Source organism: Nicotiana tabacum, chromosome 17 (genome assembly GCF_000715075.1).
Source record: "Nicotiana tabacum cultivar K326 chromosome 17, ASM71507v2, whole genome shotgun sequence".
In the NCBI taxonomy this organism is placed as follows: Eukaryota; Viridiplantae; Streptophyta; class Magnoliopsida; order Solanales; family Solanaceae; genus Nicotiana; species Nicotiana tabacum.
Window position 1 is genome coordinate 79,583,766 of NC_134096.1, and position 15,518 is coordinate 79,599,283.

Below are 15,518 nucleotides of genomic sequence, written 5' to 3' on the forward strand. Positions count from 1 at the left end.
AACCACCAGAAAATACCATTTCCCCTTGCCATTCATTGACCAAATGTTGGATAGGTTGGCTAGGCGATCTCACTTCTGCTTTTTGGATGGATATTCGGGGTACAATTAGATCTCAACAGCCCTTGAATATAGAGAGAAAACATCTTTTACTTGTCCGTATGACATCTTTGCCTTTAGGAGAATGCCGTTTGGCCTATGCAATGCACCGGCTACATTTTAGAGGTGTATGTTAGCCATTTTCACTGATATGGTTTAAGATATTATGAAAGTCTTTATGGATGATTTCTCAGTGGTGGGGGATTCATTTGAATACTGTCTTCACAATTTAAGGAGAGTGCTAAAAAGATATGTAGAGACAAATTTAGTATTGAACTGGGAGAAGTGCCATTTTATGGTACATGAAGGTATAGTGTTGGGGCATCGAGTGTCCAGTAAAGGTATTGAGGTCGACCATGCTAAGGTTGACGTGATTGAGAAGTTTTCATCGCCCACTTCGGTCAAGGCAGTGAGAAGTTTCTTTGGGCACGCTGGGTTCTACAGGCGATTTATAAAAGATTTCTCTAAAATTGCCAACCCCTTATGTAAACTCCTTGAAAAGGATCATCCCTTTGTGTTCTTTGATGATTGCAGGTTGGCATTTGAGGAGCTAAAGAAGAGACTGGTGACTGCACCAATCATCGTTGCACCCAACTGGGAGTAGCTGTTCGAGCTCATATATGACGCGAGTGACTATGCTATAGGAGCAGTCCTGGGGCAGCGAAAGGACAAGCTGGTGCACCCAATTTACTATGCAAGCAAAATGTTAAGCGGTACACAACTCAATTATACCATGACTGAGAAAGAGATGTTAGCTGTGGTGTTTGCATTCAACAAATTTAGGTCTTATTTGATTGGTTCAAAAGTGATTGTTTATACTGACCATGCAGCACTTAGGTACTTGATAGCAAAGAAGGAGTCAAAACCACGCTTGATCCGTTGGGTTCTGTTGCTACAAGAATTCGATTTGGAGATCCGCAATAGGAAAGGGACAGATAACCAAGTGGCAGACCACCTTTCAAGGTTGGAGGGAGCTGAAAAGAAAGTAGAGGTTGAAGATATAACTGAGATATTCCCAGATGAACAATTACTAGCAGTGGCAATGGAGGAGACGCCATGGTATGCTGATATTGCTAATTATTTAGCAAGCGATGTTGTACCTTATGAACTCTCTTCGATTCAAAAGAAAAAGTTATTTCGCGATTGTCGGTCTTATTACTGGGATGAACCTTTACTTTTTAAAATATGTGTAGATAACATGATCCGGAGGTGTATCCCCGAGAAAGATCAATCTTCTGTTTTGCAGGCTTGCCATGCTTCACCATATAGTGGGCACTTTGGAGGAATTTGGACAATGGTGAAGGTGTTGGAGTCAGGTTTGTATTGGCCGACTTTATTCAAGGATGCCCATACTTGGGTGAAAAGTTTTAATGAGTGCCAAAAGACAGGCAACATATCTCGCCGTCATGAGATGTCGATGACTACTATTCAAGAGGTGGAAGTAGCTGACATGTGGGAGATTGATTTTATGGGACCATTTGTCAGCCCGTATGGTAACAAGTACATATTGGTAGCAGTTGACTATGTCTACAAATGGGTTGAAGTTGTGGCCCTTCCAACAAATGATGCCAAAGGAGGATAGGCTTTCTAAAGAAAAATATTTTCACACGTTTTGGCACTCCGAGAGCTATAATCAGTGATGGTGGAACCCATTTTTGCAATAGAGCGTTCACAAGGCTGTTAGAAAAGTATGGAGTTTGCCATAAGGTTAACACACCTTACCACCCACAAACGAGCGGGCAAGTGGAAGTGTCCAACAGGGAAATCAAAAGATATCCTGACCAAAACAGTGAATGCGACAAGGACTGATTGGGCAAAGACATTGGATGATGCATTATGGGTGTACCGCACAACATTTAAAACTCTAACTGCTATGTCTCCATACAAGTTGGTATTTGGAAAAGCATGCCATCTTCCGATGGAGCTTGAGCATAAAGCCCTATGGGCACTGCGGCAGTTGAAATTGGATATGGAAACCACAAGCACAAGTAGAGTCACAGAGCTACATGAACTCGAGGAATTCCGGTTCCATGCATTCGAGAATGCAAGATTGTACAAAGAAAGGATGAAGATGATGTATGATAAGCACATTCTAGATCGCAATATTGTACAAAGAAAGGATGAATATGATGCATGATAAGCACATTCTAGATCGGAACTTCAAACACAAAGATCTAGTGTTGTTATACAACTTGAGATTAAGATTGTTTCCGGGTAAGCTGAAATCTAGATGGTCAGGACCATTTAGAGTTGTGCAAGTGTTCTCAAGTGGAGCAGTAGAAATTGAGTCCGAAGATGGAACGAATAGGTTTAAAGTGAATGGGCAAAGGTTGAAACACTACCTTGGAATGGTTGAAGAAAAAAAGGGAGAAAGTTATGATGTCTTTGGAAGAACCCCAATATGTGAGCGAAGTGCAATCATGAAAGAATGCGTTATGATGCGACGTTAAATCAGGCGCTTCCTGGGAGGCAACCCATGGTTTTGTTGTAATTCGTCGTGCCACGACGTTAAATCAGACGCTTCTTGGGAGGCAATCCAATATTTTTTTCTTTGTTCTTATTTTTCGTATTTGATTTTGAACGGTGAAAGTCTTGACAGATCTATTAGTGTGCAGGGATGAAATTGTGTGCAACGGAAGGACTCGGGGTGAAGAAATCCATCCGGAGATAGATAAAAAGTGGCTAAAAGAGAGAAATTTCGAAGGACAAACTTGTGCGGCCGCGCACAGGCCGCGCACTTTCGGACCCCTACTGTTGCACATAAGTGGCCACGCACTGACCGCGCATGGACCGTGCATTTTTCGACCTCCACTGCCCCACGTGCATGGCCGTGCACTGACCGCGCATGGACCGCGCACTGGGCACCATTTTTAGGTTATTTCATTAGTTAATTTTTTTTATTTTTTATTTTTTTCCTTTCTTTTCTTTTCGTTAGTTTTATTTTTTTCCCTCCCTTACTAATAACCGCCCCCCCCCCCCCTTTCCTCCCCTAAAATCTGAATAAAAACAAAACAAACCCTCCTCTATCACAACAAACACACAACCAAAACCATCCCTTCTCCCCAATTTCAAAAGTAAAAACCTACCTCCCTTTCCTCCTCTTCCCTACTCAATCACTCCCCAATCTCTATTCCTCACAAGCTTCTTCAGGTACGTGCCATGGCTTCTATTTTCCTTTTCCTTCAGTTTTTATTTTTTATTTTTTAGATTTTCCAAATTATTTTCTTTTCTTCTTCTCTTTTAAGTAGTAGAAGTCATTGTTGTTCTTTTTTTTGCTTTGTATTACTAAGTATACTTATTAGTATGTGAGGATAGTGGAATTTTATCTTGTTGGATTGGATTAGACATTGTTAAGATTGTGGTGGAATTGAGGTATAATTGGGTGTTTGGGGAATTTGGGGTGAATTTGCACATCAAGTGCTTGTTTAAATGCCACAGTGAATTCGTGAATGTAATTTGTGACTAATTGTGCAGGTGAAGTCTAAGTAACCGCTATTGGTTCACACATCCCGCCTTGTACTGATAGTGGTATTTATTTTGTAGGTACTATGACACCCTCAAAGAAAAGACGAACCACATGGGCTTCTTCTAGTGGTCATGCAAGCTCGTCCCGGGCACGGACCTCAACCAATGCGCCTCAGTTTGATAGCACAAGATTTATATCAAGCTCAGCCCAAGAACATTTTAGTCAGAAGGCTCCTAAGAAGCCCATACCGGAACGGGGTGTTGATAGGGGGTCCCTCCAGATTGATTGCCCCAATATGTATAAGGAATTGGTTCGATGCTGGCTGGATATTTTCTTTAAAGAACCCGAGGAGGCTAACTTGATGGTTGTACGAGAGTTCTACACGAACTGCTCTGAACATGAGGATTATATTTGCACTGTGAGACAAAAGAGTGTTGATGTGTCGATATATGCCATTAGGAGGGCATATCGGCTGGCAGTATTTGGTGGGGAGGAGGACTATTATGATACGTATAGGAGAGAACCAACCTCATGGAACCTGTTTTTCAGAATAATCTGTGTGTCAAACAAAGACATAGTGTGGGTTACGCGGGGGCAGAAGTTTCACTCGGCCTCACTCACCTTTGAAGGGAAGTGTTGGCTTTATATCATCAATAGCCGCCTGCAGCCTTCCTCCAACACCACTGAGGTGAACGGTCCCAGAGCTGCATTGATCTGGTGCTTCATGAATGGCCACGATTTTGATGTGGCTAAGGTTATTTACGACGATATGTTCATCCGTTGTCCAGTGTATAAGTATGAGTTCTTCTTCCCTTCACTAGTCACTAGATTATGCTGGGCAGTACGGGTGCCGGAGAACAAGAACGTAGATGGAAGAGTGAAAAAAGAACCAAAGTTTTGGGCAGATAAGTGACCACTGGGAAGGATCATGTGGTACCTGGCAGAGCTAATAGTGATGAGTCTGATGCGCCAGAGGAGGGAGATGAAGGGCAGGCTGAGTCTATGGCTGAGTCACTCCCACACGAGTAAGTTGCTGAGGTTGAGGGAACATCTGTGGTCAGATGGGATACGCGGATGACAACCCTAGAACATGAAATGGCAGGGTTACGTACTTCTGTCATGGATTTGGGGACTCGAGTTGATGCACTGGCCACCCAAAATGCAAAATCTAAGAAGAAGATCATGGCTTGGCTGTGTGTACTGGGGAGGGCGTGCCATCTCGACCCCGGCACTATCTCCGATCAGGATTGATGTATCAGGGAAGTTTCCTTTACCTCGCATTTTTTATTTGTGTGGCATAGGGACATGCCACCATTTTAAGTGTGGGGTGGGGGATATTTTGTATGTATGTTGTATGTATAGAGTTATGTAGAGTAGTGTAGTTTCAATAATTAACTGAATAAAAAAAAACAAAGATCTTCAAAAGTTTCGATTTGTCTCGACGATGGATATAATTCGACGGGTTTCTTGAGGGATTCAAGTCGAAGAAAAAAAAACACAAAATATTTTCTTTTGTTATGAGTGTATCAACTCCCCCTCTTTGGGCCACGGTTCTTTTCCAAGGGTTTCGTTTGAACCGAGTGTAGTTAGTTTTTTTAATTATTTTTTTAAAGTTAGGAACCCTTGGGTTATGGGCTGAATTGGAAATAGGATCTCTTAACTTCGTTATGCCTTGAATATAGCGGGTACTTTAGTGTGACACTTAGGCTCAATTGTTGATTCTTGTAAGAGTGCCTTAAATTGTATGTTCTTAACTTGGCTTAAGTACCCTGACTAAAGTGTTTTGATGATCCAATCTGGAGTGACTCTTGTGCCATGTGTGTGTGAGGTTTGTTGTATCTTGTGCACTGCATTTGATGCCTAGAACTTGCCCCGTGTGTTTGCAAAGCGAAATAGTAGTTTTGTTCAGTCTTGGAAGTGATATAGGCGTTTCTTTGTTGAGCCATATATATATTCCACCCACCTAATTGTAATGTATCGTAGTTAACCCCTTTGAGCCTGTAATCCTATTTATTTGGCAATCACATTACAAGCCTTACCCCTTTGTTTGAATTAACCATCTATTTAAACATGTTCACCTTTCATGAGCACTTGAATTGCTATGAATTAAAGTGTGGGGTGGTTGGTGGGGCTTTTGAGTAGAACTAATAAAATAAGGAGAAAGGTGCACTGTGTTGAAAAAATAAAAAAATAATAAAAGCCACGTGAATTGAAAAAGGAAAAAAATAGTTGTATTGTGGTGAATAATATTTCTTTGGTGGCTTTTGATGTAATTATGCTTAAAGAAGTATGGGGTAATATACGTTGATGTGAAGGTGGAGGGTTGGTTTGACATAAGTATGGACTTGAATGTTAAAGTATATGTATTAAAGTACTTAGGGAGGTGTAGTCACTCTTATATCCAAATATATCCTACCCGACCCGCAGCCTATATTACAACCAAATAAAGTCCTACTTGATCCTAGACTGAATGAGCTCGACTGGTAGAGTAGTACACTACGGGCAAGCCTATGGAGCATCTTTTGTGGCACAAGAATATCGTTTCTAAGGGTGAGTGAATTCTGTCTATTTTGAAGTCCCTCATTATGCGTGAATTTAATTGATTGTGGAATGAGTCTCTTTTGTTGTGAGCAGACACTTGATTTATGAAGAAAAGGTAATTCTTGACCTCTGCGTTAGAGTAAGTGAGTAAGTTAGGAATATTGCGGGCATGTTTGGGAGTCAACTCTTGAGGTGAAGATGTTACACTACTGTGCTCAATTTATGTGAAATATTCTTGGTGTGATGAGTTAGGGAAGTCGCTTAGTGAAATTAGACCTCTGTAGAGTGTGGTTTAATTGCTCGGGGATGAACAATAGTTTAAGTGTGGGGTATTGATAGTAGGCTATAGTTATATAGTTTAGCTACTATTTGCACTCTAATTTAGCTGCACTTTATTGATATTTGAATGTTAAATGATAACAAATTGCTCTAATTAAGAAATTTATTCTTTGCAGGAGCAATTCTGAGCAATGAGGACATTAAAGAGTGTTTTGGAGCTAATATGAAGCATTGAAGGCCAATTGGAGGTTAGCGCGCTTAAAAAGAAGAAAGAAAAAAATACTGCAGAAAATCCTCCAGGTGCGCGGTCTATGCACGACCGCGCACTGGGCCGCGCATGTCAGGCAGAAACTGGCCAAAGTGTGCGGTCGATGCGCGGTGGATGCGTGGCCGTGCACGTGCTTCTGTTAAAAATTGCCCATGGCCAATTTTATAATTTGAGAGGCGACTAACCTTGACCTATATGAAGCTCAGCTCGCCCAAAAAGAGGGTATCTCTATTTTTAGAAGAACTTTGGAGGCAAGAACACAAAATGAGCAAGAAGGGAAATTCTCCTACGAGTTTTACATCATCTTCTTCTTAATTCCACTGTTGGTTATGACTTTTTATATTGTAATCTTGCATAGTAGTATGAGTAGCTAAACCCGTCATCTAGGGTTGATGGAATCAATTGTTGGATGAAGTCTTGATTACGTTTTGATATAATTAAACCATTTTTACTCTATAATTGTTCAACTATGTGTTTCTTGTGATTAATTGAAAGGGCCCTTGATTAATCGTGTCTAATTGTCTAATGTTGCTTAAGAAAGAATACTTGATTAGATTGTTATTGAACAACGCCACTTTCGAGTAAGTTAAGAGATTAATTACTTGAATTTAAAAGTGAGAGTAGAGATAACGAAGCTTTGGTGTGATATTTATGAGTCATACAAATTGTCAACTAGAGTAGTTCGAGAGAATGTTTCTAGTAAATTATCGTAATTGATCGAGAGATAAGTACGGTAAGCAAGAACTCATCATCTTTATAGAGTGTTACGGCGAGATTATAGCTAACATGTCAGGAATTAATCCGACAATTGGGGAAATCAATAACCCTAGATTTTTTTACCCTTGAATTCAACTTCATTCTTGCTTATTGATAGTTTTTATTGTCATTTTTCCTTAGTTAAATAATTTCTGTTAATTATCAAATAAAATCTTGAACTTTGAAAATTGTCTGAGTTTATCATTAGCGATACTAAAAGTTGTAGCAAATAGGTTAGTTCCCTGTGGGATTCGACTCCGACTCTTGAACCGAATTATTTTTACAGCGACCGCTTAGTCCTTCTTATAAAACATAGTTGGGCGTGATCAATCATATTTGTTATATATAAACGCCCGTTTTGCTTGTCAAAACAAAACAGAACAATATTTAGGACATAAAACAAATTTTCCCGTAATAATCGAAAAAATCCATTATTCCAAGATCAAATACGAGTACACCCAAAATGTCATCAGTTTAAATCAGATAAGGGGTTCTGTAAAATTCTATTCATATTTGAGGGCAAAATGGAAGTCTTTTCTGGTTCAAACAAGTTGACCATTATTCGAATGATTGGGAATATACATACTAAAGTAGTAAAGTTCTGATAATAGCTCTGGCCACATCAGAAAGCTCACGCACGGCTGTGTTTAGAGCAGTGAGAGGTGAGTTATTACCACCGAAAGTTTTCTCACATTGATCAGCATCACCAGAAGATCCAACTACTGCATCCTCAGCAAACTTTGGATCCCCTTTTGTCAAAGCTTCAGTGGCTTCTGGCACACTCGCAGTTAGGATTACCTGTTAAACAAAACAGAATGACATAAGTGAAAGAAAGCTTTGAGACGTGAAAAAAACTTTTGTCCTAGAAAATTATTTTATTTTATTTGCTATAATTACTATTTAGGGGAACACGATTGAGATCGAGAGTCAAGTCATCGGATGGAGGAACTCAGAGCGAGCCTATGGTCTTGCAGGATTAGAATATCAATAGAATTGATATTAAAAAAAAATTAATTTGAATAGATATCTCTTTTCTTGAAAAACTAACCTAAATAATCGCTCACCCAACCACTTACACTAATCCAACATTACCTTGTAGGAGAAAGCACAATTCTTTAAAGGGACAATCCAGGCCGCTGGAGGATTTGATTGCTGGAGCTTGGAAATGGTGGCCGCCGCCTGCGTTGCTTGAACTTTGATGGCATCCACAATTATCAGCGCCAGCGTATTGACGTCGCCGTTGGCGCTGCGTGGGTCAGCGAGTAAGGTTTTGAGGCATAGCTGGACGTTGGGTGTGTTCTTGCATGTGTTTTGTACTAGATTTTTGTCGGCACTTGTTTGCAGTACTAAGCTCAGAAACAACGCAACATAAACTAAAGTCTTCATCATCTTGAAAATGCTAAAACAACAAGCAAATTTTCAAGCTCTATTGTGGAATCAAAGGAAACTTAATTTGAATTGGTTGTAGACATTATGCCAAGGACTTCTTATATAGATAACTATGCTACTAGAAATGAAGAAAATCTAGATTACATGAAATAATAGGGGAAAAGATTAAATTATGGAATTACCATTTATAACTTATCCATAATTAAGAAGAAGATTATTTACCTACTTAATTTAAATTAATATAATTGCAATATATATTTTGACTTTCAATACGTTTGACGTGCTTGTTTTCATCAACAGAGTACGTGCCCTATCTAAATATGATTCAGCAAAATGTTACACAACCAACAAAAGGATTCACAATTTAACAGCAATTTTTTCGACTTTTCTTTGTGAATCAACGCGTACGTAATTTAGTTTTATTTGGGATGAAACATTAGAAGTAGATCAGATAATTTTTACAATTAATTAGTTTATCCTCGAGAAAAGAATATGGTGTTGCCTTTTCCTTATCTCTTTCCTTTTTGAGGTTGATTTTCGGAAGCGTTTAGAATAATTCTAGGCTTTGAAAGATATATGTAATTTATGTAATGGGGGATGCAACGTGTTCCCCGGCTGAATTGACTCTAATCATAATTGGCGATTTATTGTCTTCAATGCTTACCGCAAAGGGATTTATAATCTTCAATTTGCAAGATAATCTTGAGATCAGCTATCTTAATTATTTGTGGAGGCATAAAATTAATAATTATTTAATACCTTCTTTCTAAGAAGTTTAATCTCTTAAATAGATAGTTCACTCAATTTAATATGACATACATTAGCAAGCAAAACGCGCAGGGTTTGAGTTTCACCCTTATTTGTCAATAGAAATATCTTCATTTACTTCGCTCAAGAAAAATAATCAAAAATGTATCTGACCTCTAATAACAATAACAAACTCAGTGTAATCCCACAAGTGGAGCCCGAGAAGGATAGTATGTACGCAGAACTTACCCTATCTTATGAAGGTAGAGATGTTGTTTTCGATAGACCTTCGGCAGCGTGGAAAGGAAGAAAAAAACTTATATATGATGCAATTCATACTTAAGAATGCAATTATTATTATCAAAAGGGGAAAAAGGAGGGAAGGAGCATTTTGAGTGAGAAAACTTCTGAATTAGCAGTTTCAGCATCAAACATATAAGCTTCTTCCATTCCATAAAAGTACCTTCTAAATAGAGAATATCAATCAGCTTTTGAAATTTTAAAATGTTCTCTATTATGGATGTATCCAACTGACAGAACCCAGAAACAAAAAGAGCCAGTCTCAGAGAAAACTGAAAGCTTTAAACAAAATCTTTCTTCATTAGCAGTTACAAATGGATAATTACATGAAAAATCCAATAAATTGAACAAAAAATGCTACTTTAAAAAAGCCTAGGCTAGACACTGCTTCACAAGCTCTGGAATCCTGGATCCTCCTACTTTTCGTTTTTTTTCTTTTTTCCCCTCAAGCAAAAGAAAAACCAGGGAAACAGAAGGAATTTTGGGATCTTACAACTGTGTTACTGAGGCTGCATCATTCAAAATATTTCATTTTCATAATAAAGAGTTAGCAGGGCAGCTCCTTTTGTGAAGGAATTGTTACAAAAAATACTAGGTACCTTCTGTCCATGTACTTCATACCTCAAACCTTTTTAAGCCTACTGCAACTGGCATGCTCAAGAATCCGAAAAATATGCTTAAGAACCATTGAATGAACGAGAGGGGTGTTGTGTTTGCAAATGTCCCCAGATATTCTACAATTATGATTTGGAACACAAGAGTTATGCTGAGAACTGCAACAAATACATAATTATCAAGCATCCCTTCCCAAACTTCAACTTTCTCCATTTCTCGGGAGTTCACTTCATTGAAGAGCTGCAAATAACAACAAAGGGAATGTAAACTTCTCCTTTTTACACCATTATCTAACGTACTGCAGAAAATTACTGCAAAGGTCTTTCAGTTTTTACCTGGCAGAAAACAAATGTGTTGAAGATAATTGTATTGAGGGTTAGTTGAGCATCGGGGCCACTTAGACGAAATAATCCCATTCCGTTTGACTGAAGAAACCATATTACTAGGAACTGATATAAGGATTGTCCCAAGATATTCCTCCACATGACGTTACTAATAAAATTTCCTGACCGCCCTACTGGAGCTCTTTTCATTAGTTCATCATGAGGAGGTTCTGTTGCTAGGGCAAGTGCTCCCAATGTATCCATAATCATGTTAACCCACAGAAGTTGAACAGCAGTAAGTGGAGCAGTTCCTGAAGCATGATCATAGTACAAGAATTAATAATACTACTTTAGGTCGCTATCCAGCAGAGGTAACTGGAAATAGTAATCTGCTTAATACATAGTACAAGAAGATAAATTCTCCTGACCTGTGAAACAAGCTGACAAGAAGTTGACAACCAATGCAACAATATTAACAGTCAGCTGAAATTGAACGAACTTTTGAATGTTTATGTAGACTGAGCGTCCCCATTTGGCTACTGTCACGATTGTGGAGAAATTGTCATCCAGTATGATGACATCCGCACTCTCTTTGGCAACCTAAAACCAGATTCAGAGGAAGTAAGTTAGAATACACTTACAAATACCACTCAATGTGGCAAAATTTGGCCTTATATAGTCAGTATACATAGAAGAAGCTCGCCATCAGATAGACTCAATTCTTTTTGTTTTTCATCTATTTTCCGAGTCTCAGAATGAATTCCATCTTATTTTAGCTAACAAAATACTTAGACCGGTCATCTCACTGTCAAGCCTTAGAATAAGTATGTTATCAACAAAATAAGAGACAAACTCAAACGAGTATTGGCGAAAATTGCACAAGCACTTAAGAGACATACAATGCCCCTTATTTCTAATTGCTATTCTATCGTACGTATCATCCTCCAATTAAGTGCCTGTAACCGCATCATCTAATGATAATTTGTTACTTAAGTAATATGGCTAACACCCAACTATTCAAACAACTCGGATTGGAATGAACCAAGAAGAGATTATATATTCACCTCAGTTCCAGCAATGCCCATAGCAAGTCCAATATCTGCTTCATGCAGTGCAGGAGCATCATTGGTTCCATCACCAGTTACTGCTACCACTTCATTGAATGTGGTTCGTAATTGCTTCACCAAAGTGTGCTTGTCCAGTGGTGAAGACCTAGCCATCACCTGGACAAATTAAGAGGACAATCAATAAATCAAATATCATAATGAATGAGCAGGAAACTTTTGGAAGAATAATCTGTTACGATCTCTTCATTGTCAATGTGTAAACGGAATTACTGAAGTACCTGAATTTTGGGAATCAGCTTTAGCATTTCTTCCTGATTCTTCTCCCGGAAAACTGGACCTTCAATGGCAATACCATCATCGGTCAGTATACCACATTCCCTAGCTATGGCTGTTGCAGTATTGATGTTATCTCCAGTAACCATTCGAACAGTGACACCAGCTGAACGACAAAGTGCAACAGACTCCCTGACTCCAGGACGGACAGGATCCTTTATACCTACAATACCTATACAAGTATACCCAGAAACTGGAATATCAGCATTAGGGGAAAATCCTTTATCCAGCTCCATATAGGCAAGACACAAAGTGCGAAGAGCTTCACTAGCAAACTGATCAATTGTGGTCTTCAGATGGTTAGTTGATGTTTCATCCAAGGGAACAACTTCCCCTTTCAAATTAATTACCTTATCACAGGCAGCTAATATTATTTCCGAAGCACCTTTAGTATGAGCCCTTAAACCTCCTTCAGGAAGCTCCAGCACCACACCCATGCGCTTCTTAGTGGAGTTAAATGGCTCAACTTTTATAAGTTTACCTACTTGCCTTTCTGACTGAAAATCTCCACCAAGTGCTAAACCGAACTGCAAAATAGCAGTCTCAGTTGGTGTTCCCAATATATCAGGTTTTCCGTGCTTGGTAGCTACAACTTCACCTCCAGTATTGTTAAAAATTGACTGCAGCAAAGTTTTGAGTACAGAATCAGGGATTTCAGAACAAATGGCGGATGCATCATTTGGCTTAGTCACATCCTTGACATTCATACAGAAGCATGTTTTCACTACAGTCATGCGGTTGGTTGTTAGCGTGCCTGTTTTGTCACTACAAATAGTCGTAGCCGAACCCATTGTCTCACAAGCTGCTAAATGTCGAACAAGTGCCTTATCGTTCATCATCTTTTTCATCGCAAATGCAAGGCTTAATGTCACAGCCAGGGGAAGTCCCTCAGGAACTGCAACCACTACAATTGTAACTGCAATTGCAAAGTATTCCAATAATTCCCTAGCCTCTCCTGCAGACCAGCTCCAGTGAGATCCCTCTGTCAGTTTACGGCTATACATTTTCTGCACAAGTACTGCAAAAGTCACAATAGCAAAGAAAAGGCCTATTTTCCCAATGATTGTTGCCACTCCATTCAGTTTGACCTGTAATGGAGTTTCATCATCTCCGCCTTCACTGAGAGTTGCTAACAGTTTTCCCCACTGAGTCCTCATCCCAACTGTTGTTACCAACATCTTACAAGATCCATCTTGGACCTTGGTTCCAGAAAGCAGAAAAGGATTCTGAGCACTGACCATCACTGGCTCACTTTCTCCGGTTAAACTGGACTCATCAATTAAAACAGAAAATCCTGAAAGGAAGAGTCCATCTGCAGGGACTTGATCACCTATTGCGAGATGAACAACATCACCTGGAACTAGATCATATATAGACATCTTTTGTCTGTACCCATTCCTAGTAACTTGAATGGATATTTTCTTTTTCTCTTTATCCAGGTCTCTGAACTGCAACGATTGACGATAATCACTTGTTGCAGTAACAAAGACAACCAACAAAATGCTAGCTACTATACCAAGACCGTCATGAGCCCCAACTGGCCATCCCTCCATTGCAATGCCAACAAGTAGAGAAACAAATGCGCACGCGCCGAGGATCATAAGGGTCATGTCTTGTAAGGCTTCCCAAACAAACAACCAAAAGCTCCGAGCTTCACTTTCTTGGAATTTGTTAATTCCAAAAATCTCTTGTCTGCGGGTTAGAGAACTATAGTCACGTGTAGATAGCCCATCGGTACTTGATGTAGCAAGTTTATTTGCAATACCATCTACTCCACCATGAAATTTCACCTTTTTCAGATCATGGCCTTCAACTATGGATCCTAGCTCATCCGCGTCAATTTGAAAACCAGCATCTTTAATTTCATCAGGGACAGTGTAGTCACTTGCTTGCACACCTGCACGTCAGAGAATTAGTCTTTAGAATTTCTCATAACTACCTTATTAAACTGAATGATAATTTGAAATTCACCTGATATGAACTGAAATGCAGCCTTCGAAACCAAAACTGCTACCCTCAATTTCTCCTGTAACTCATAGTTAAACACACAAGGTTCAGCCACGTTTATGAACTTGCATGTTGTTCCATAACGTGCCAATTCAGAACTTAAAATAATACGATAATAATATCAAATGACACCAAGTTTTGACCCAATTTTAAGCATGACACTTATGGTGCTGCAAATTGGCATGAACTACAACTCAACCCGAACAATCAAGTTGAAATCAGGCTAGGGAAATTTTTCCTTCTGAAAAATAAAAAATAAAAAATACTATGCTGAGCTGAGCTGTTTTAAAAAAATCGTCACTTTATAAAATATAGTATTAACTATGTAGATATTGCATTTTTATTATTTTGCCTAGTACAATCAAATCAGCCACGTCTGAATTCTTTATTATAACAATTGTATGGGTAATTTCACGAAAGTCATAAAATTGATCTTTGTAAGGACTTAACTATAAAATAGTCTGAGAAAAACACAAGTAAGCTGATGCTATAAGTAAAAGGGAGTAAGTAGTATACATGATTGGTACGGCGCATGGCAGCAGCCTCATATCGCTTGGAGAGATTTGCAGTGAAACGAAAACGACGTTTTGGATTCTTGACCACACCACAAAGGCTCCTCCACCGCCGTAGCATCTCATCCTCCGAGTGCTTCGGCTTCACTCCTCCAAAATTCTCATTCAAATAGCTTTCCATTTTTCTTCTTCTCTGCTTATTTGCTACAAATATATAAAGCAATAAAATATAGACAAACCCTTACTTACAATAAACAAAGGCTGAAATTGTGTGAAATGGGCGTTAGAATAAGTTTCCAAGACATTGTGTTACAAGTTGGGGGAAAGAATATATTTGCAGAAACAAAAGTAAAAAAACGTGATGTGTTGGGAGACAAGGAGAATAAAAGAATTAAGAGAGAAAAGAGTGAAGAAGATGGATCCGAGTTTTGGGTGAGAGAAGCTACGAATACTTGGTTCAACATTAATGGAGCTTCGTTAATTCTTTTCTTCTTTTGCATTAAAACGGTCCTTCTTTTGGTTACCCTGTTTTATGGCATAGTTGACCGAAATGGACGGGGGTCATATGTAATGTTTTATGTACTTAACTGGTGTACTTTTTAAATGGAAAAACGACACGTAAAAGTTTCGTCTCGTCCCTATTAGTCGATTAAGTATATAGTAATTGTGTGAAAGAAAAACTTTATTAGTGCGCATGTCGTATGTCTTTATTCTGTTTTCCTTAATTAAGACAAATTAATTAAGGTAAAGACAGTTAAAATTGTGGGGCTTCTTTTTCGCGTTTGGGAGACGCCGAACCTTGTCGACTCTCACTTTTTC

General features: G+C 39.0%; 3 protein-coding genes across 3 annotated transcripts; 1 reads left to right on the forward strand and 2 right to left on the reverse strand.

The window, feature by feature from the left end:
- Positions 1-1,786: 1,786 nt before the first annotated feature.
- LOC107800911 (uncharacterized) lies at positions 1,787-2,233 on the forward strand. The gene has a single exon (XM_016624180.1). It carries the CDS (start codon positions 1,787-1,789, stop codon positions 2,231-2,233), a length of 447 nt encoding a protein of 148 aa, XP_016479666.1.
- Positions 2,234-7,837: 5,604 nt separating this feature from the next.
- LOC107800914 (cell wall / vacuolar inhibitor of fructosidase 1-like) lies at positions 7,838-8,843 on the reverse strand. The gene is made up of 2 exons (XM_016624183.2): positions 8,499-8,843; positions 7,838-8,204 (listed from the first exon to the last, which is right to left on the reverse strand). Exons 1-2 carry the CDS (start codon positions 8,793-8,795, stop codon positions 7,992-7,994), a joined length of 510 nt encoding a protein of 169 aa, XP_016479669.1. The 5' UTR covers positions 8,796-8,843; the 3' UTR covers positions 7,838-7,991.
- A 1,281-nt stretch (positions 8,844-10,124) lies between these two features.
- On the reverse strand, positions 10,125-15,238 carry LOC107800917 (calcium-transporting ATPase 2, plasma membrane-type-like). The gene is made up of 7 exons (XM_016624188.2): positions 14,704-15,238; positions 14,152-14,206; positions 12,126-14,077; positions 11,845-12,003; positions 11,209-11,380; positions 10,793-11,091; positions 10,125-10,697 (listed from the first exon to the last, which is right to left on the reverse strand). The coding sequence occupies exons 1-7, from the start codon at positions 14,878-14,880 to the stop codon at positions 10,458-10,460; spliced, it is 3,054 nt and encodes a 1,017-aa protein (XP_016479674.1). The 5' UTR covers positions 14,881-15,238; the 3' UTR covers positions 10,125-10,457.
- Positions 15,239-15,518: the final 280 nt, after the last annotated feature.